Consider the following 22,446-nt stretch of genomic DNA (forward strand, 5'->3'; position numbering starts at 1 on the left):
AATTCTGTCTAGGGGGTAAGATGGAACACTGACAACACTGATTTGTCTGATAAGGTTGACCTGTTCAGGATATGCATCCTGCTATATGCCTGTAATAATCTGACTAATACATCAACTTGGATAAGAGACAAGTACTACAGAACAAAACATTTCCATAGAAGTAGAAGGGTATAAATTACATATATGAAAAACAGTCACCAATGTATATTAATTTGTTTTTAATTATTAATGGCAGACTCGAGCTACCAGAACAGTCCAAAGCTTGCATGATTAAAGTATAAACACAAACCACAATAAATTCTCATCTTTGCATTCCAAATATGAAATATGTGTATCAAATTTGCTTGTTATGCCACAAACATTTTCTATTTGAGATTATATGCATACTGTTCAAAATGTTAAAAGTTAACATTATAGCTACCTCCATACAATAAAAAAAAAAACCCTTTATTTTCATAAAGATGCTACCTTCAAGAGTACATCTACTGTGTGTGTAGCTTTAAAAGCATTGACAGTACATAGTTCTACCTTAAGAACCAAAAAAGGTACATAACTTGTGCATTTGTGGACATTTTGGTACCATTTCAGTTACAAGGAAATGGTTTAATACCATTTTTTCTGGGAGCAATCAAACCAGATTTGAACATCTTTATAATACATATTCAGTTTCATCTCTTGATGTTAACTGATCAGAGGACTTTTATTGCAAAAACGTCCATGTAAATTTTGGGAGCCTCATAAGGGTTTGCTGATCGCTGATCTGAGTCCAGTAACTTTCTGAGTTCCTCCTCCACATAGCTTGTCATATGAGTGCATTGCTGTCGTCATCTCTGTGGGTTTTCAGTGTAGGCACCAACGGCTGGTGCTTGATGGACTTGTTACTCCACTTGTGAGCATCCTGAAGTCCAGGCTCAAGGAAATAGAGGCAGGCACCAAACCCAGCCAGGACCAGCACAGAAACAAGCAGATACACTGGGACGAACCAGTCCACAAACATCCTGGGGTGAAAATGATGGAGAGAATTTACAGAGAGAATTCAGTGATATGTATTTTCTGAGATGCATGCACTGAACCTTATTAACAGTACAGCTATTGCCATTAGCCACTGTTTAGTAAAGTACACTGCAGTTCCAAGCATGTAATATAATGTCAGACAAAGTGAGCACATAATGACTTTTACAACAAAGCTACTGTATGCCCATGTACCTCCAGCATGCATGACATCATAAATTGCATGCATGCTTGGCATAAGCACATACCTGGATTAATATGATTTTGGCTCCCTTCTTGCTTTGTAAATTCTCACCGGTTGTATGATGAGAACACCTGTGCTGCAGTATGACTAGTAAAATCCTTGGAAGGCTGTGAAGGTGAATGGAAAGATACAGCGATTTAATGTTGCACTTTAGGGTCTGCACAGCACTCTCTCTCTCTCTCTCTCTCTCTCTCTCTGACCAAATCAGGGCTGTGCCATCCTCTTTTAACATGGGGGGGTGTGTGTTACTATAGAAACAGCTGTGGTAGTGATGAGGAAAGGGTGGGTGAGTGATACAGTCTTATATAAGGGATTTTTTTGTGTGTCTTTCTGACCCGTTTTCTCTCCCGCCATCCCTTTCTGTAGTCACTTCAAACAGAGTGTGGCTATTATGGAATGTAGTGATGAGCAGTCATTATCAGTGGATTGCAAGGTGCATAACAGTGCATGTTGTGTTTATAATGTGCAAACTACACCACTATGTCTCTATACTACCTCTTAAAATAGTCTTTTCTTACACAATACTCTCGCACAAACACAACACATATTGGTTAAACAAAAATAATATTGTACAGACACTTTCCTTTAAATTATGTAATCTGTCATATATAATATATACAGGGTTTTTCAAAAAGGATGAACCAATATCATGACACATTGCTTCACTTCTCAAGCATCGTTATGGAAAGAGTCAGTGACCATTTAAAAGAGAAGTTATCAAAGTTAATTGTGAGTATAATACTTGTGACTCGGCTGGAGTTTTGTATTACTTTTCCTTAATAAAATATTGCGTAATGAAATCGGTTCATTCTTTTTGAATGAATGATCTATCTATCTATCTATCTATCTATCTATCTATCTATCTATCTATCTATCTATCTATCTATCTATCTATCTATCTATCTATAGTATCTAGACACACACACACACACACACACACACACACACACACACACACACACACACACACACACACACACATATATATATATATATATATATATATATATATATATATACACACACACTCAAAAATCCTTTTTTTCAAAAAGGTACCTGTAGTGTGTGTGTGTGTGTGTGTGTGTGTGCATATATATATATATATATATGTGTGTGTGTGTGTGTGTGTGTGTGTGTGTGTGTGTGTGTCTAGATACTGTAGATAGATAGATAGATAGATAGATAGATAGATAGATAGATAGATAGATAGATAGATAGATAGATAGATAGATAGATAGATAGATAGATAGATAGATAGATCCATCTGCATTCACAGAACAATGCAACATCCTAAAGTTTGTCATCAATGACACAGGATTATTGATTCACTACAAAAACTTCATACCATTGTGTCCAAATTATATATTTTTTTATTTAAACCACCAAAATATATTTCATAGTCAGACTATGAATTGAAATGTGTAAATTATGGTAAAAGACATAAAAATGTAAATTACAGTACAACTGGTTTTGTTCATCAAGAAAGACAAACTACAGGATCAACAATCTGACCAATATAATCAATAAGTCAAATATTGCGTGATTCATTACTGTGCAAAAGATAAAGTAAAAAGTTTTATTCATAATTTTGTTCTTAAAGTGTTAGCACAAAAGACACACTATCTTAATTGGGACTAACAGAGAAAGTAAATTAATAGTAAAATATGTGTAGCTATGTGCTTTACTGATAATCTGTTCAGTTTGCAATCAGATACCAGCTGTCTAAAAATCTGTGATGCTGCTGCACCACATTCAAAGGAATCATCAATAAAATCTTTAAATGCAGTTTTATCCTTTTTTACTTTTGAAGGTAACAAGTGCTACAACATGACGTAGCTCCAATACTGTTTAGGTTGAAGGGAAGCATATTTCAGTTTTTAGAAATATATATAGTGAAAAAATGTTAAAAATGATCAAAACTTCCCACCAGTCAGAAAAAGGAGGTGTCTCTACCTCTTTCTGTTTGGATCATGGGTTTCAAAAATGTTGCTTTAATAAAGATGAGCCAAAAATTACTGATTATACCTTCAAACATTTATAAACTAATTTATACATTTGCACCAACTGCCAGTTTCTTCCCTGTCCCAACTCTACCCTCACTCTCATCTCTCAAATGAGGTCTGTTATTTGTATTAAAACCTTGCTAAAGTGAATATATGCAGCTCTAAAAAATATAAAAGTCCATACAACCCACAACCCATGTGTGGCAGAGGGATTTTATAGTTTAGGAGCCTGATTAATGCCAAATGCTTTGCCGGAGTGTTGAGACGTCTCAGAGAGCAAGAAGTCAGTGATGATGGGTGCCACAATCTCAGGGTTGTTTAAATGCACATGATGATCTCCTTCCACTGTCTCGAAGGAGGTCTGAAGGAGAAGGAGAGAGAAAAAGAGATGGTGCTCATGGAGGGTAATTGATTAGTGTATAAGAGTGTCATTAATTAGTGAAATGAAAAATACACTTACATTTCGTCCTGACCAGCCCTGTAGTAAGGGACCTGCTAAATCCTCAGCTTGTGGAAAAATCTTCTGCAGTCCATGGCTTGCCCTGAAATGCATCCAGGCATCGAACATATGCATCATATATAATGATGTAGACCTACTGATTAGATATTTAATGCTCATGTTACTCCAATCTGTTAGTGGTTTAGGATTACAAGTTGTATAGCCATAATAAAAATCTGCCACTCTTGGGCCCTTAAGCAAGGCCCTTAACCTCAGAGCTGCTTAGTTGTATAAATAAGATAAATGTAAGTCGGTCTGGAATGTAAGGGCGTCTGCCAAATTCCTAAATGTAAATATAAAATGTATAAATGTTAGTGAGTGTATTAGTCAACTAGGTGAATACTTAATGTACAAAATATCCAGTATATTAAATTCTAGAGAATGTTGAATATTAAAAGATTTGTTTCCGGTGTAACTGTTACAATTCTTTATACTTTAAATTCCTCGAAAGCCCTATTTCTGCAGCAGGAACACAAGTCCAGCGGGATGGAGATATGTTTTTCTGTGTTGTATAGTAACTCAGGGGGTTATATGAGTTAGCGCAGGCTAACGGGAGTAGATAAATCAGGTTCAGCTCCATCCTCTAGAATTTTGATTCTGCTGTGATATCTCCCATTTACGCAACCACTAACGCCTGAGTTTCTGCACACTCAAGCTGCTGGACAGATTTCTAAAAGTACACGAATGACACTGCAACATTCTCTAGCCTCTGTGAAGTCATTATAGGGTTAGGCTTCGTGACTCACCACAGCACTAGCACTTTAGCATGTATCTGTGACTGCAAATGTAAAGACTGCTCCAGCGTAGTCCGCACAATGTTAGTCTGAAATAAACCAAACATTGTTAAACATCCGAACAAATCCTCTCTCTCGTCTCCTTTCTGCAGTTTCATTTCATTTGTATAACAATAAATACTGTACAAAATCTCAAAAGTAGAGATTTGCACCAATTTGCATTGGTGAGCATGATGATTAAAACATCCTGGTCAGAGGAATGTACATAAAATATAAAAAAAATGACTCACCAGGTTTATTCTGATGTCTCTGGTGAACACCACTCCTTTACAAATATAAAGATAAAAAACTGATGTAAACGATAAAGTGGCTGAAATGCCACAATCTCCATTTAGCTCCATCCCTCCCAGATTAGTGTCAAAATAATCATGAATAATGATGTTTAATTCCTCTGCTTTAACACACCCGAAGGCATGATGATATAAAAGATAAAGGAAAGTAATGTTTCAGGGTTTCAGTCTCATGTTTCGGTGTAATACAGGGAATATTTAGACACAAAGCATCTGCTATGAGAAAGAAGAATTTTGTTGTAATTTGTAGTAGCATACATTTATTCAGAGTTCCTGGAATGCTCTGTGTTTACCCACAAATAATTTCTCTGCACCATCTTTGTACCAATTACCAATATGTGATATTTTGGAAGTCAAAACATGAGAAACATCTAACCTCCATCCACCATCTGGATTCCTCGCTCTAGAAGAATCTCTACTGACTTGTCTGAGAGAAACCGATTTGCTGCCTTCAGTCTAGAAAAAGAAGCAGAGCCACGTGAAAGACGTGAACCTTATTTTTAATTTTATCTAAAGAAGAAATAAACAAGTTTTACGATACTTTACCTCTCTTTGGCTGCTTCATAAGTGTAGATCCTTTCTTTTCTATCAGGTACCTTTTTTTCATACTCCAGCATTTCCTCAATCCCTCTGCACATGATCCTATTCATTCTTTTCTGTAAGAAACATCCAAATTAATGAAAAATGAATGAACAACCAAACATAGACCAAAAAAGAAAATTGCCTTTAGTTCTTGTATTTAACCAAACAAAGGACATAAATTAAATAAAAAAAATTGTTTTGTGCTTGTACCGTATCTATTGGAAGAAATCCATAGGAGTCCAGGAGCACTAATGACTCCACCATGTCTGGATACAGTGCACTTATCTGGGGGGGAAAAATCTGTTTATTAATCATATACATGCCACATGCAGCAAATCTCTGCACAGATGAATATTTTTTTTTATCCTATTTTGCTAAATGCTGCATAAGAATGTAATATTCATTCATTCAATATTCAAAATAGGAATGTAACAGTTATACTTGATTTTTTTTTTCTTTTACTTATTTTTAGTATTATTAACACAATATCTTACAAAAGTGAGTACGCCACATTTTAGCAACTATTTTAGTAAATCTTCTCAAAGGACAATGCTATAGAAATGAAACTTAATATGACTCAACATGCAGAAATTATTGTCTAAATAGCGGACAAAAAAAGTGAGTACATCCTATGTGAACATGTAAAAAATTTCAATATTTTGTGTGAGCACTATTGTTATCCAGCACTGCCTAAATCCTCCTGGGCATATTATTTATCAGAGCTGCACAGGTTGTTTCTGGGATCTGCTTTCACTCCTCCATAATGATGTCAGGGAGCTGCTGGATGTTGACACATGACGATCCTCCACCTTTTGCTTGAGGATGCCCCACAGGTGCTCAATAGGGTTCAAGCCGGAAGACATGCTTGACCGCTCCATAACCTTCACCTTCAGCAATGCAGTTGTCATTGTTCGGCCCAGTCACTGAAGGAAGGGCATCATGTTCTGCTTCAGAACGTCACAGTACATGTTAGAATCCATATTTCCCTCAATGAACCGCAGCTTCCCAGTACCAGCAGCACTCATGCAGCCTCAGACCATAATGCTACCACCACCATGCTTGACTGTAAGCAAGATACAATTTTCCTGGTACTCCTCAGCAGGGTGTCGCCAAACATGCTGAACACCATCTGATCGAAACAAGTTTATTTTAATCTCATTTGACCACAGGACATGGTTTCAGTAAATCTTGCTCTTGGACAGGTTGTTCTTCAGCAAAGTGTTTGCTGGCTTTCTCGTGAGCCAGCTTCAGAAGAGGGTTCCTTCTCGGACAACGGCCATGCAAATTGACTCGCTGCAGTGTGAGGCGCACAGTATGAGCACTGACAAATAGACATTCCGCTTCTGCAACCTCTAAAGCAATTCTGCAGCACTCATGCGTCTGTTTTTTGAAGCCTGCTCCGAGTGGAACCCATCTTGGAAAACCTCTGTATGACCCTGGAGAGCAACAATTCTAGGTATTAAATCCTCAGAGAGTCTTTGCCATGAGGTGCCATGTTAAACATCCAGTGGTCAGTGTGAGGGAATTGTACTTAAAGCACCAAATTCTAACTGCTCTAATAAAAGATACACAAATTTGTATGGTCATGTCAATGATGTACACGATGAATAGGACATGTGGCGTTGCATGGTTAAACGACATTTTGACTACAGTTTTGACTACAGTAAATATAGTAAATATAGTAAATAAATCCATGTTTCATTTCTATAGCATCGTCCCTTGAGAACCTTTGTGAGATACTGTAAGTATATGCATGCATTTTAATTTAAAATAAATTGATAAATATAATAATATAAATAATCTTACCATTCCACCGATATTTCCACCTGCAGATTGAACAAAACCAGTTCTCTGAGATCAGTATACCGATTATAAATGATTATGATTACATAAAGCAAACAATCTGCCATTTACAGAGGAACACCTATTACTCATTAATCTCACAGTAAGATGAACATAATGACAACCTCTGACCTAAATACGTTAGATGCTACCTGAATATAATGTAGACAATTTGTGACTGAATATTTTGTGTGATGAACTTCATACAGAAGGATAGAGAATGTTAATATGAAGATATTTGATAGCACTAATATTGTTAAAAATATAAGTGACTGGATATGAAAGCTTATTTAACATTGTAATTGGTGTGATTAAGTACAATACCTATTATCTATAATCACCATTTTCTGTTGTTTGTTTAATGTCATCGTGTGAGCAGCTTTTGGTAAAATCTCTATTTCTTTATCAATATTGCGCAATTGTCGTCCATCACCGGTTCTAAATGTCTAATTCAGAAATAAGAGGATAATACAACTTCAGCTTACCCATGCTGTGGCCAATTATGGAGCAGCGTTTCCACTGTAGAGCTGGACACAGAAACAGCAGACGACTCAATGTTTTTATTATAAACAATTAAACTCTTTATAAAGCAAAAATCTCCAGCAGCATGTATTGTACATCTGGTGTCATATCACAAACTAACAGATAAAAAAAATTAAGTAACTAAATGTACAAAAGGCAAAATCTTATTCATTAATGAAGTAAACAGAAGAAACTCAAACCTTCAAGAACGCGTCGCACGTCCACAATGTAATCAGGAAACGTGTAGAAAACTCCTGTGGGTCTGTGAGAGGAGAAGCCATGACCAGGCAAATCTACAGCTACACACCTCCAATCTAAAAAAGAGAGATTACACACAAAAATTACACAGTGTGACTGGATGTTGATGGATTCATTGATGGATGGATGGATAGATGGATGGATGGATGGATGGATGGATGGATGGATGGATGGAGATAAATAGATAGATAGAGACAGAAAAACACCTATTAAAGACAAGACATACAGATGTACAGAGATGAAGAAATCAAGATAGATAGATAGATAGATAGATAGATAGATAGATAGATAGATAGATAGATAGATAGATAGACAGACAGACAGACAGACAGACAGACAGACAGACAGACAGCGATAGAACCAGAAATTCGACAACTCAAGATACAGAGTTACACAGTCAGTTTCATAGATTAAAAGACAGTTTGAGATACAGACAGACAGACAGACAGACAGACAGACAGACAGACAGACAGACAGACAGACAGACAGACAGACACTCACTCACAAACTGCCAGATAAACCTACAAACAGGCAGATAAAGAAATCCAAGTGATGGGTTAATAGAGACAGACAGACAGACAGACAGACAGACAGACAGACAGACAGAGAGAGAGAGAGAGAGAGAGAGAGAGAGAGAGAGAGAGAGAGAGAGAGAGAGAGAGAGAGAGAGCGAGAGCGAGAGCGAGAGCGAGAAACTCAAACAGACACCTAAATAAATAAACAGACACGAGACTACATAGGTATGAATCACACAGTCCTGAGCTCAGAAGTGTCCTGATCTGTGTAGTAACAGTGATACAACAATGATAATGTTGTGGTTTGATGGTAGTGTATGGAGGTACAGCACCAGCAGGGAGCAGTGGGATGAGGTTGTTAAAGGAGCCACTGTTGTCGGACCAGCCGTGCAGACAGAGCACAGGACGCCCATGATCAGGACCCCACACTCGGCCTCTCATCTCCCCCCAGGGCACGGGCATCCTGAACTCCGACACTGTCGCTGCAAAACACCTCGAGGTCAACACTTCTTACTGGAACACAGTGTGTGTGTGTGTTCAATCTGTGTATTTTCTCTGTGTTTAATCACTAGAGTATGTTTCATGTAAGGGAACTATATGGGAGGAAAAAGTGTTTTATCATGTTTATAGTCTCTCACCTGTTTGTTTCATCGTTGCCATGGCCAAGTGTCTGACACTTTTCATGGTCTGAAGCATTCTACATAACACACACACACACACACACACACACACACACACACACACACACACACACACACACACACAATGTGAGATTGAATCACATAAGTAATTACCCTGATTTATCTAAGGTACGTTAAAAGGTTTAATCCTGAACATTCAGCAACACACACGGCCAGATGTGTGCAAAAATAAGACACACTCTCAAACACACACACACTATATATATATATATATATATATATATATATATATATATATATATATATATATATATACATACATACATACATACAGTGGAACCCGGTTATCTCGCCCTCGGTTACCTCGACAACCCTATTAAGTCGACGTTTTTGAAGTGGAACCGCCAAATTCTCGCTTTTTCTAAGCATTTTTTTATCGGTTATGTCGACTTTTTTTATGTCGCCGAACCCTGATATCTCGAGCACAAGGGGGGAAAGATTTGCCATTTAACGTCGGTTATCTCGGTGCAGCCGCAGAAGAACTCGCGGAAGTGGCGGAAAAATCAAACCTTACAGCTGCTACAGGTGTTTTATTGTATACTGGTGAATCTCTGCTGTTAGTTAGTGCACATATGCCTTTTGTTGTTAAATGTTATGTGATGAACGGGAGCCGAAAGCCGCGCTGGGTAGAAGTGCCGGTGGGAAGACGCGTACCGGGATACGCATGCGCGATAACAACGACCGCCGTGAACCAACATATACCACCAATAACGGACAGTGAGAGTGTGGAAGTTTAAATAGGAGCTGGTGATGATGATAAACGAGCACCAGATGTGCGCGATTAAAGCCGGGAGCTTCAGAGAAAGCGGCCGAGAAAACACCTGACACGCTGAAGGGGGCTGAAGGGGGCGTGGCAGGGGGATTCCTGACAGATAAACATGTACTGTATGTATTTTTATAACATGCCTTCATCAAACAAATCGCAGCAACGCTGTTGTGTAAAAAAAAAAAAAACCTCCAAAAACACGTGCATGCACATTCTCATTTATTAACGCACATCATGTACATAAAGAAATTTCAAGCACGTTAATATACTGCCGCCATTTTGATTTCCGTTTATCTCGATCATCGGTTACCTCGATGATTTTTGGCGACCCCTAGGACATCGACATAACCGGGTTCCACTGTATATACTGTATATTTTCTTCTTCCAGCTTCTCCCATTAGGGGTCGCCACAGCGGATCATCCCTCTCCATACCCCCCTGTTCTGCACATCTGCCTCTTTTACCCCAACCACCTGCATGTCTTCCCTCACCACATCTATAAACCTCATCTTTGGCCTTCCTCTTTTCCTCTCTCTCACACACACACACACACACAATTAGAGTAAAAGTGAATACAGCAGGTGAGGAACATGAGATCTGACCTGCACAGTAACACCACGGGTTCACGCCTGATTGCCAAGGTGAAGTCAGAAATAACAACACCAGGACATTGTAGCACAAAAGTCACCCTGATTTATTTAATTACTTTAAAAGTAAAAACAAATAATAAATACATGAAAACTAGGAGTAGGTCTAATCTACTAGAACAAGATACAAAAATAAACCAAATGATACTAAGAAGATATAGTATGAACATTTATACTAAACTCAACAAACTATAAAACAAGTCATAAAACAGTATGAATTACAATAATAGAATACTTATTCTACAGTATTCACAAATCAAATAAAACTATAATAAACATGTTTAAATAATATATCGAAAACTACAGACAATTTTCCGCATAATTAAAGGCCATGTTCAAATACCATTAAAACAATACCTTTATTATGGACAAATATATTAAACTGTAGTAAGTACTCCAAAAAACATGTACTTAAATAAAAGAATTAGAACTACTAAATTGTATGTACTACCAGACTAAACTGTAGTATCTGTATTTATTAGTCATAATAATACATATATACTACATAATGATTATACAGTATATATAAAAAATATTAAACCAAGAATTAAATATACAAGATCCAGAAATAATCTTATTACAGGGATTAGGATCAGAGATTAGGATTCAGTTTTAAATCATTTGAAGTGCTCGTTCTTAAAGTTGTACTTTCAGACATACATATAAAACTCGCTCTGGTCACCGTTTACAGACCCCCAGGACCCTACGCTGATTTTCTTCAAGAGTTTGCTTGTTTTCTTTCAGACCTTTTGATCAATTTTGATAAAGTGCTGCTTGTAGACGATTTTAATTTTCATGTAGATGATGTAAACGATGCTCTAGGATTATCATTTGTCGATTAAACTCTTTTGGGGTTAAACAAAACGTCACCAGACCAACTCACCGTTTTAACCACACACTAGTCTTAATAATGTCCCACGGAGCAGACGTCACTGATATAGAGTGATGACCTCAGAGTGATGACATCACAGACCATTATCTCATACTGTACACACTACCGGTAGAGCAGATTAGCCGTGTTTTACCACGTCATCGACTTGGTAGGACTATTGTTCCAACCACTGAGGACAGATTCATAAATAACCTGCCTGATTTATCTCAATTTCTCACTAAACCCATAACTGCTAATAATCTTGATGAAATAGTTAACAACATAGACCTTATCCTCACTAGCACATTAGACACCGCTGCCCCCATCCGGTTAAAAAAGGAAGAACAAACACCTGCACCTTGGTATAATAGTCATACGCATGCTCTCATGAGAACAGCCCGTAATCTAAAGAGCAAATGGAGGAAAACTGAATTGGAGGTATTTAGAATTGCGTATAAAGACAGTATGCTCAGCTACAGACAGGCGCTAAAAGCTGCTAGAGCTCAACACCTGAGCAAATTCATAGAAAATAACAAAAACAATCCCAGGTTTCTTTTTACTACAGTAGCTAAACTAACTAAAAATCAGGGATCTGAAAAATGTGTTCCATCACAGTTTAGTAGTGAGGACTCTATGAATTTCTTCACTGAAAAAATAGATAACATTAGAAAAACAATTGTGGCAGTTCAACCTTTGAGACCATCTCCTGAGACAGTGTTACCTTTAACTCCACAACTCCACTGTTTTACATGTATAGGACAGGAAGAGCTGTATGATGCTATTATCAAAGCTAAATCAACATGTCAGTTAGATCCCATTCCAACAAATCTACTAAAGGAAGTGTTATATACAGCTGGTGAGCCTCTTCTGAATATTATTAACTCCTCACTATCTTCAGGTCACGTCCCTAAACCTTTAAACTAGCCCCTCATTAAAAAACCTAATCTGGATCCAAACATGCTATCGAATTACAGACCCATTTCAAATCTCCCATTTATGTCTAAGATTTTAGAAAAGATTGTCGCTGCTCAGTTATGTTCCCACTTTCAAGAGAACAATATCTTTGAAGAGTTTCAGTCAGGTTTTAGGCCCCATCATAGCACAGAAACTGCCCTAGTTTAAATCACTAATGACCTGTTTTAGCTTCAGACCAAGGCTTCATCTCGCTGTTAGTTTTACTAGATCTTAGTGCTGCGTTCGACACTATAGATCATAATCTTCTCCTAGATCGCTTATAGAATTACATCGGCAATTAGGGACAGGCATTTATTCGTAGATTTAAATAGAGAGCTATCCAGGCTATTGCTAATGAAATATGGTGTGCCACAAGGTTCAGTTATAGGACCCCTGCTCTTCACAATATACATGCTTCCCTTAGAAAATATGATTAGGAGGCATGGAATTAGCTTCCATTGTTTTGCTGATAATACTCAGCTAAATATCTCATCTAAACCAGGCGATACAGCTAAATTAGCCCGGATAACTAGAGAGATTGGATGACCCATAACTTTCTACTTTAAAATTCTGATAAGACGGAGATTTTGCTCATCGGCCCAAAAACTAGTATACAGAAGCTCCAGCATCTCAACCTGCATTTAGACGGATGTTCTGTAACCACTAGTTCAACAGTAAAAGACCTGGGAGTTATTTTAGACAGCAACTTGTCTTTCAAATATCATATCAACCATGTTACAAAAACAGCCTTCTTTCACCTTAGAAATATTTCTAAGCTAAGAAACATGTTGTCTATATCTGATGCAGAGAAGCTCGTCCATGCGTTCATGACCTCCAGAATAGACTATTGTAATGCATTACTAGGTGGATGTCCTGCATCATTAATAAACAAGCTTCGGTTAGTTCAGAATGTGGCAGCAAGAGTTCTTACTAGGTCAAGAAAATATGATCACATAACCCCAATCTTATCGTCCCTACATTGCTTCCTATTAAGTTTCGAACAGACTACAAACTACTACTTCTTACTTATAAAGCACATTGATTTCTGTAAAGCTGCTTTGAGACAATGTCTGTTGTGAAAAGCGCTATATAAATAAACTTGACGACTTGACTTATAATAAACCCTGCTAAATAGTACATACTACTTTTCTAAGTAGTATATCTGAATTCTCTACTAAACTCCATCAAGTCGGAATTGCAGAACAAGCGTTGTTAATACACTGTTTTATAATGTATTTACATCTTTGGCTCTGAGTAAACGACCCATTTTCTAAAAAAAAAAAAAAAAAAAGAAAAGAAAAAGAAAAAAAAGATTTTAATATTTAATTTGCTGGCTTTTATTTTGAAATGTCTTGCTGTTTGAGTTTCGGAGGGTTGAAATTCTGGCTTCACGGAGTTAGGAGCTACATCAGCAGGTAAGCAATGTAACCCTTTGTGATCAAGTGTGAAGGACATGTCCCGGTGTGACGGACATGTCTCAGTGTGGAGGAACATGTCCCGGTGTGGAGGACATGTCATGGAGAACATGTCCTCCACACTCCACACATGTCCCGGTGTGAAGAACATGTCCTGGTGTGGAGAACATGTCCCGGTGTGGAGAACATGTCCTGGTGTGGAGGACCATGTTACGCCTCCTCTTTCCTAGTTTATAGACTAGATGTTGAATTGGGACATGTCCCAGAATGGTGATTATCCATGAGTAGCCATGGAAGATAATCGATCAGCAGTAAAGCTTATAGAGAGAGAATGGTTTATATAAAACCTGGCGTATGTAAAAAAAAAAAAAAATTAATATTGACGGATGTTTTAGGAAGCAACAATATCAATCCCTCACTTCCTGTAACATGACTTCCGCCTTGACGGTTTAATTACGTCATACTGCTCCCCCAGTGTCATATTAGTTAGTCGATATTAGTATCGTGTACAGTGAATATCTCTCTCTCTCTCTCTCTCTCTCTCTCTCTCTCTCTCTCTCTCTCTCTCTCTCTCTCTCTATATATATATATATATATATATATATTTATTTCATATTTGTGACCAAACATCAGTGGTGGATGAAGTACACAATCCATTAAGTAAAAGTGAAAATATGACTCCAGTAAAAGTCAAAGTGTCCCTTTAAACTTCCATTTGAGTAAAAGTACAAAAGAATTTGCCTTCAAATGAATTTAAGTATCCAAAGTACTATGATTTATTACGGCTATAATGTTATATAATGTATACTTAATCAACACAGTTTATGTGAAAAGACTCTGTTCCTCTCAGCACAACAATATATTAATATAATGATATTAATGAGTCAAACACTGATTGATATCTATTAATATTATCATGTATTTATCTATTTCAGCTAAAAAACATGTAAATAAGGCTACTGGTGTAGTGGCGAGTTCGAGTCAGGAGTTTCTTCCATCATTTATTCCTCTCTAAATGTTCTGCTTGGTGTTGGATTGATGCTGAACTGTATGTTGGTGATAAAAAGACACCACCAAGCGCCAATCAAATCGAGTTTAAAACAACACGCTCTACACTGATCGGTGTCTTGCTACGTGTTTGAGCGGTTACGCTTTTATCCGCTTATAAATAAAAAGGAACGACTGATTTCCTAAAAATGTATCTGAGTAACATACTTTGAAATGTAGTGAAGTGAAAGTAAAAGTCTCCCCAAATAGAAATACTTCAGTAAAGCACAGATACGTGAAAAAGCTACTTAAGTACAGTAACGAATTAGATTTACTTCATTACAGTCCACCACTGCTAAACATGATCAATCTAATCACACACATAGTATCAAACTACTAGTATATCAATATTGAACAGACAGATTGGTCCCGTCGCTGTTTATAATGCTTTCAGTACATCGTACAAAATGAATAGTGCCGTAAAAGATGGTGATTTCCTGCACTAAAAAAATAAAAATTATCCTCATGCTTATCCAGAGGTTTATGACCCACTATTTGAGAACCACTGGACTAGAAAACGATCAACTTAAGATAAGCTACAGTTCCTGTATAATTGCGCTGACAAGGAACTTCCGTGTAATAAAGTGGCCTGTAAAACTACATGGTACTTAAAACACAGTCACTAATTTCATACACACAGGACAGATATGACTTGAGTGGAGCTACAAGATAGTAACGTAATACACCCACTCAGTGTGTATTGACTAATCTTGATGTTGCATGTGGCCGTAATGTTCATTGCAGTCAGAAGTCCAGTCACAGCACTTTCATGAGGCAAATTTGTAAATAAATTGGTTACAAATAATAATTCAGGCACATCTTTTTACCACGTCTTGGTCGAGCTTTCAAGCAATGTTGTTTAAATATAATTTAATACGATTGGATTTGTATAGCATTTGCATTACTTTAACAATAAACATTGTCCCAAAACAGTTTTACAGAAAAAAAGGATTATAAATATACATTTTTTATTGATTTATGTCTCTGAGTTTATTTCTAATAAGTAAACCAGTTTTTACTTACAGTGTTTACTTACAGTTTACAGTGGAAGAAAAAAAACGCATGATATGAAGAAGAAATCTTGAGAGGAACCAGACCACAATGGGAACCTGTCCTCATCTGAGTGACACCGAATGTCCACTTATTATTGTTCTATCATTGTTTATGTTATCAATAATCACACAATATTTTTTGCCATGTATTATATAAATTACATATATAACATATTTTCTGCACTGTATTTTCTCCCAGCATGGTTGGGCAAATGATCAAAATGAGGAATTTATATAAGTATTTTTCCATGTAGTTTGGTGGGTATGATTTTAGACATAGCTCTAGTTACAACATTTACCTGGTTATTCTTTTTTAGAAATGGAGAATCGCTTTACTAAAGGGAAATCCGCCATCTTGGAGATGCCCCTAGCCCGAGTAAAGACAGAGGTGAGCGTGAGTGCGTTTGCGCTGCTTTTCTCGGAGATGGTGCAGTACTGCCAGAGTCGTGTGTACTCCGTGGCTGAGCTGCAGGGACGACTAGCCAGCATGGGCCATGGTGTAGGAGCCAGCCTGCTGGACGTCCTCGTGATGAGGGAGAAAAACGGCAAGAGGGAGACCAAAGTCCTAAACATCCTGCTGTTTATTAAGGTGTGTTTTCATTCTTTTTTTTTTCATTGTAAGTTTTATTCCCAGTCTGGTAAATTGTGTCCTGATAATCGGTTAAATTATTATATCTAAGGTCAAAGGTATGTGGACACTTACCCGTCATTGCTATATGTGAGCTTTCTTGAAGTTAGAAGCACACAAATGTATATGTTCTTATATGCTGCAGCATTGCAATTTCCCTTCAGTAAAACTAAGAGGCACAAACCTCTTCCATCATGTCAATGTACAGAATGTGAGCTTTACTATAACAGGGCTTGCCAAGGTTGAAGTGGAAGTGCCCTGCCCAGAACCAATTTGGGAATGTCTTTGAGATGAACTGGAACACCAACAGCATCATAGACCTCCTTATCCAACACCAGGATCAAAATCTAGTGGAAATCCTTCCCAGAAGAATTTATTATAAAATCAAAGGGGGATTAAATCTGGAAAAGGATGTTCAAAAAGCACATATGGAAGTAAAAAGCAGGTGTCCATATACTTTTTGCTCCATACAGTGTGTAAAATATTCAACATGGGCACGATTTTTTATCAAAAACACTTCATAGTTTGCTGTTGATTTGCATTCAGAAGGCAGCTTCAGAAATGCTTTGTTTGGATATTTTTCAATTTAATTATTTTTACATTTCAAAAAATTTTATAGTTTTATTTTCAGAAAATGCTTTTTTTAACCAGCCTGCAGATTAAAGCACAATTTGGGAAATTGGCCTTGGTTCTGAGTGAAAATAGAGTTTTTTATAGATATGGGATATCACAACCCACCAGGTTCTGAAAGGGAAATCAGACGATCACTGGGCTGTTGCCTTTTTCTGCCTTTCTGCTTCAGTGAAGACTTCAGTTACAACACTTTGTTTTGATTGTAGTTTCCACATCACATGAGCTGCTTTTATTCCATATCAGCACAAAACATGCTTTAGGCAGCTCTTCTTCTATACAAAATATGTGCAGCGTGACTACAGTCTTCTATTTTTTTCTTCTTCTTTTGGCTTCTCCCATTAGGGGTCGCCACAGCGGATCATCCGTCTCCATACCCCCCTGTAGTCTACGTCTGCCTCTTTCAAACCAACTACCTGCATGTCCTCCCTCACCACATCCATAAACCTCCTCCTTGGCCTTTCTATTTTCCTCCTTCCTGGTGGCTCCATCCTCAGCATTCTCCTACTGATATACCCCATGTCCCTCCTCTGCACATGTGTCCAAACCATCTCAATCTCGCCTTCCCCACCTTCGTCCTACATGCACTGTCCCTCTAATAAACTAATTTCTAATCCTGTCCATCCTCATCACTACTAATAAAAACCCTCAACATCTTTAGCTCTGCTACCTCCAGCTCCACCTCCTGTCTTTTACTCAATGCCACTGTCTCTGAACCATACATCACAGGTCTCATCACAGTCCTATAAACTTTACCTTTAAATCTCACAGATACTCTTCTATCACAAATCACTCCTGTCACTCTTCTCCACCCACTCCACCCTGCCTGCACTCTTTTCTACACTTCCCTAACACACTCTCCATTACTTTGCACTGTTGACCTCAGGTACCTGAACTCCTCCACCTTCTCCACCTCTTCTCCCTGCAACTGCACCACTCCACTGCCCTCCCTCTCATTCACACACGTACTCTGTCTTACTCCTACTGACTTTCATTCCCCTTCTTTTGAGCACGTACCTCCACCTCTCCAGGCTCTTTACAACCTGCTCCCTACTCTCACCACAAATCACAATATTATCCGCAAACATCGTAGTCCACGGAGACTCCTGTTTGACCTCGTTTGTCAATCTGTCCATCACCACTGCAAACAGGAAAGGGCTCAGAGCCGATCCTTTCAGAGCAGTCCAACCTCCACCTTGAACCAGTCTGTCGTTCCTACTGCACACTTCACTGCTGTCACATTGTTCTCACACATGTCCTGCACCACCCTCACATACTTCTCTGACACACTTGACTTCCTCATACAATACCACAACTCCTCTCTCGGCACCCTGTCGTACGCTTTCTCTAAATCCACAAACACACAATTTAACTCCTTCTGACCTTCTGTACACTTCTCCATCAACATTCTCAAAGCAAATAATGTGTCCGTGGTGTTCTTTGTCTGCATGAAATCATAATGTTGCTCACAGATGGTCACCTCTTCTCTCAGCCTGGCTTCCACTACTCTTTCTCATATCTTAATAGTGTGACCAGCTCGGTCTCTCTGCCTGGCCAATCGGTACAAATCCTTTGCTCCCTCCTTAGTGTCCAACTTCTTAAACAGCTCCTCATATGCCTTTTCACATCACTCTGTTGATCCCAATTCTGTTTTGCCAACCTCTTTCTCCTTATGCTGTCCTGCACTTTGTCATTCTCTTTGTCTTCCAGATGTCACACCAAGTACTTTCTAGCTGTCTCCATTATAACTTCTGCAGTAGTTGCCCAATCATCCAGCATCTCTTCATCACCACTGAGCCCCTGTCTGACCCCTTCCCTGAATCTCACACTAAGGTCTTTCTCCTTCAGTTTCCACCATCTTACTCTTCTTACAGTTCTCACACTCCTCCTCTACTTCACCTCAAAAACCATCCTACAGACCACCATCTGTTGTTGTCTAGCTACACTGTCCCCACCCAACACCTTACAGTCTCCAATCTCCTTCAGGTTGCATCTCCTACATAGAACAAAGTCCACCTTTGTGCACCTTCCTCCACTTTTATCTGACACCCTATGATCATCCTTCTTCTTAAAATAAGTTTTCACCACTGCCATTTCCATCTTTTAAGCAAAATCTACCACTATCTGCCCTTCCACATTCCTCTCCTTAAAGCCATACCTACCCATCACCTCCTCATCACTTCTGTTTCCTTCACCTACATGCCCATTTAAATCTGACCCAATCAGCAATCTTGCATTCCTGGGTACCCCTTCTACCACTTCATCTAACTCACTCCAGAGTTTTTTCTTCTACTCCATCTCACAACCCACTTGTGGAGCATAAGCACCGATGACATTTATCATCACCTCTTCAACTTCCAGCATCATGTTCATCACCCTATCAGAAACTCTCTTTACCTCCACTACACTTTTACTGTACTCTTCCTTCACAATCACTCCTACACCATTTCTCTTTCCATCCACACCACAAAGAACAGTTTAAACCCCCTCCAATTTTCCTGGCTGTACTCCCGTTCCACTTGGTCTCCTGAACACACAACATATCTACCTTTCTCCTCTCCATCATATCAGCTATCTCTCTCCCTTTACCATTCATAGTACCAACATTTAAAGTGCCAACTCTAACCCCCAACCTTCTAAACTTCTGTAGATGTCTTCCTCCTCTCCTTCTCCTCCTTTGGCCAACAGTAGCCCAATTTCCACCGGTACCCTGTTGGCTAATCCTCCCCATTTATCTGGGGCTTGGGACCAGCACTAAGAGTGCACTAGCTTGTGCAACCCTAATGTTTGGGTTGCAGCGTGACTACAGTCTATAATGTGTTATTTGAAGATATTAGTATCCTACTCAATAAATGCAGTCACATAATTCTGCGGACTTCACTTCACTACCACAAAAGAATGAGGTGAAAATAATGTATACTTTAAGTGACTGAAATAATTGCTGTGATAAAAGAGGAATAAATGCTAAATCACACAAGTCCATCATTGATTATTTTGCTATAACAGCATGCTCTGGTGTGTTCTATAACTCATTTCCTATTGCTAGAAAAGTTTTTGCAGGAAAATCATCAACTTGTTCTGGACTTTGACCTTCAAAAACCGTAGCAGACTAATGAAGATAATGAATGACAAAGGCATTATGAGATAATGAAAACAAGGCAATAGATCCATATTTGACTTTGTCTTTCTCTTTGACACTTTCTGCCCTCCATTAAGGTAAATGTGTGGAAGGCCCTGTTTGGGAAGGAGGCAGATAAACTAGAGCAGGCCAACGATGATGACAAGACCTACTACATCATCGAGAAAGATCCAGTGATTAATGCCTACATATCTGTGCCGAAAGAGAACAGCACGCTGAACTGCGCGGCCTTCACCGGCGGCATCGTGGAGGCCATTCTGACCCACAGTGGATTCCCAGCCAAAGTTACTGTGCACTGGCATAAAGGAACCACACTGATGATCAAGTTCGATGCAGCGGTCATTGCTCGTGACAAGACTCTGGATGGCAGATAAGACAGCAGTGGTTTCTAAGCATTCTGAGGGAAAAAAAAATCACCCTTTTCTCCTAACTGATACCGAATTTCCAATAAGGCTGAGCATTCCACTGGAGGTCAGGGAGAAAGTTCAGCAGTGTGACTGAGGAAGTGATGTGATAGCACAGGTTTAACAACAGATCACATGCCACATTACTACACCATTATTACAGTGTTGAAGTTTTTCATACCTTTATTTAGTGCAGGATGGAATGATCTTCATCATTGATGGAGGAAACTAGGTGGGTTTGAAATCCTCAATAGAAAAAAATACATAGTTTCAAAATAAATACTTTGATAAACACTTTGCCCCTACAAAAGGTAATGCCGTTCCAGAACCGATATCTGATATGATAAGAAAATGTAGTCACTGTATAATTCACACTGAGTATTTTCATAATGATTAATTTCTGCTGTAATTGTACTGTAAGTGTTTGGAATAAATATATTACATAGAGTTTTACATTCTTTACAAGTCTAAGTAAAGATCATGTGTTTTTTTTCCATGGTTTTTCTGTGTTCCTGTTTTTTTTTTTTTTTTTTGGGGGGGGGGGGGGTAATTTTTATTTAATTTTTTTTAAACACTTGGTCACTTAAAGCATTATGCCGCTATACACCGATCAGGCATGATATCATGACATTATAACATTATGACTGGTAAGGTGAATAACACTGATTATCTCATCATCATGGCACCTGTTAGTGGGTGGGGTGTATTAGGCAGTAAGTGAACATTTTGCCCTCAATGTTGACGTGTTAGAAGCAGGAAAAATGGGAAAGTGTAAGGATTTAAGTGAGTTTAACAAGATCTGAATGGTGATGGCTAGACGATTGGGTCAGAGCATCTCCATAACTACAACTCCTGTGAGATGTTCCTGGTCTGCAGTGGTCAGTATCTATCAAAAGTGGCCCAAGGAAGAACCAGTGGTGAACCAGCGACAGGGTCATGTACGGCCGAGGCTCCTTTTGGCAGCAAAAAAACCAACACAATATAAGGCAGGTGGTCATAATGTTATGCCTGATCGGTGTATCTCATTAATACTTGGATTACTATAAGCTTACACTTCTTTTTTCACATCACATTCCTGACTTGAAGTTTTCTTTTTTCTTAAAGAGAGAAATTTACTGTATGTGTTTTATTCATGAATAGATTTATGTTAATAAATGTGGCACCTTTGTGATTGAAATAACTTTTCTAATCACTGTTTATTCTTTAACCAATAAATTATTTCCTGCAATCAAAGGATGTACTGTCTTGCACCATCTGATGTCAAACTCAAGGCCCCTGGGCCACTTACATCTAAGCGATCCATTTTCCAGGCTGTGAGGTAATATTAGATTTCTATTATAACTGGAAAAATTTGACTCTGTGACTCTTTACAGTTTTTTACAATTTCTCCCTGAACTGATGTCTCATCACTTCGGCTGTGTGAGCAACTTTTCTCTGTTCTAAAGATAAACAAAAGCCCATACATTAATCGTTTTACCTTAACTCTATCCTGAGAGTTGCCCCAGCACAGACTCTAACCCCAAACATAATGACCTGACAGCCAAGAAACAATGCCACGGTTCTCACTCAGGCAAAAAGCAGAAGGTACTGCTTTTACTTACTGTTTTATTTTTGCACTTTATTTTTATCTTGT

The 22,446-nt window shown here is 38.3% G+C and overlaps 2 protein-coding genes and 1 long non-coding RNA gene across 3 annotated transcripts; 1 reads left to right on the plus strand and 2 right to left on the minus strand.

The window, feature by feature from the left end:
• Positions 1-201: 201 nt before the first annotated feature.
• LOC310716141 lies at positions 202-1,891 on the minus strand. Its single transcript, XR_014530508.1, has 2 exons — positions 1,260-1,891; positions 202-998 (listed from the first exon to the last, which is right to left on the minus strand). It is a non-coding gene; the product is annotated as an uncharacterized lncRNA (long non-coding RNA).
• Positions 1,892-2,634: 743 nt separating this feature from the next.
• Positions 2,635-10,687, minus strand: serhl (serine hydrolase like). Its single transcript, XM_083523030.1, has 13 exons — positions 10,629-10,687; positions 9,199-9,257; positions 8,893-9,042; positions 7,988-8,101; positions 7,751-7,792; positions 7,230-7,249; positions 5,634-5,708; positions 5,388-5,497; positions 5,218-5,297; positions 4,782-4,816; positions 4,504-4,580; positions 3,719-3,800; positions 2,635-3,619 (listed from the first exon to the last, which is right to left on the minus strand). Exons 2-13 carry the CDS (start codon positions 9,254-9,256, stop codon positions 3,473-3,475), a joined length of 990 nt encoding a protein of 329 aa, XP_083379156.1. The 5' UTR covers position 9,257; positions 10,629-10,687; the 3' UTR covers positions 2,635-3,472.
• A 3,155-nt stretch (positions 10,688-13,842) lies between these two features.
• On the plus strand, positions 13,843-22,046 carry trappc5 (trafficking protein particle complex subunit 5). The gene is made up of 3 exons (XM_083523035.1): positions 13,843-13,913; positions 16,330-16,601; positions 20,487-22,046. The coding sequence occupies exons 2-3, from the start codon at positions 16,332-16,334 to the stop codon at positions 20,781-20,783; spliced, it is 567 nt and encodes a 188-aa protein (XP_083379161.1). The 5' UTR covers positions 13,843-13,913; positions 16,330-16,331; the 3' UTR covers positions 20,784-22,046.
• Positions 22,047-22,446: the final 400 nt, after the last annotated feature.

Source organism: Silurus aristotelis (assembly GCF_946808225.1).
Source record: "Silurus aristotelis genome assembly, chromosome: 20".
Taxonomy (NCBI): Eukaryota; Metazoa; Chordata; class Actinopteri; order Siluriformes; family Siluridae; genus Silurus; species Silurus aristotelis.

Coding starts and splice junctions, on each gene's coding strand:
- serhl (XM_083523030.1), bottom strand. CDS start 9,256: ATGCTTCAGACCATGAAAAGTGTCAGACACTTGGCCATGGCAACGATG. Junction 9,043..9,198: donor GGCAACGATGAAACAAACAG/GTGAGAGACTAT, acceptor GGTGTTTTGCAG/CGACAGTGTCGGAGTTCAGG. Junction 7,793..7,987: donor CGTGCGACGCGTTCTTGAAG/GTTTGAGTTTCT, acceptor TTCTGTGTCCAG/CTCTACAGTGGAAACGCTGC.
- trappc5 (XM_083523035.1), top strand. CDS start 16,332: ATGGAGAATCGCTTTACTAAAGGGAAATCCGCCATCTTGGAGATGCCC. Junction 16,602..20,486: donor ACATCCTGCTGTTTATTAAG/GTGTGTTTTCAT, acceptor CCCTCCATTAAG/GTAAATGTGTGGAAGGCCCT.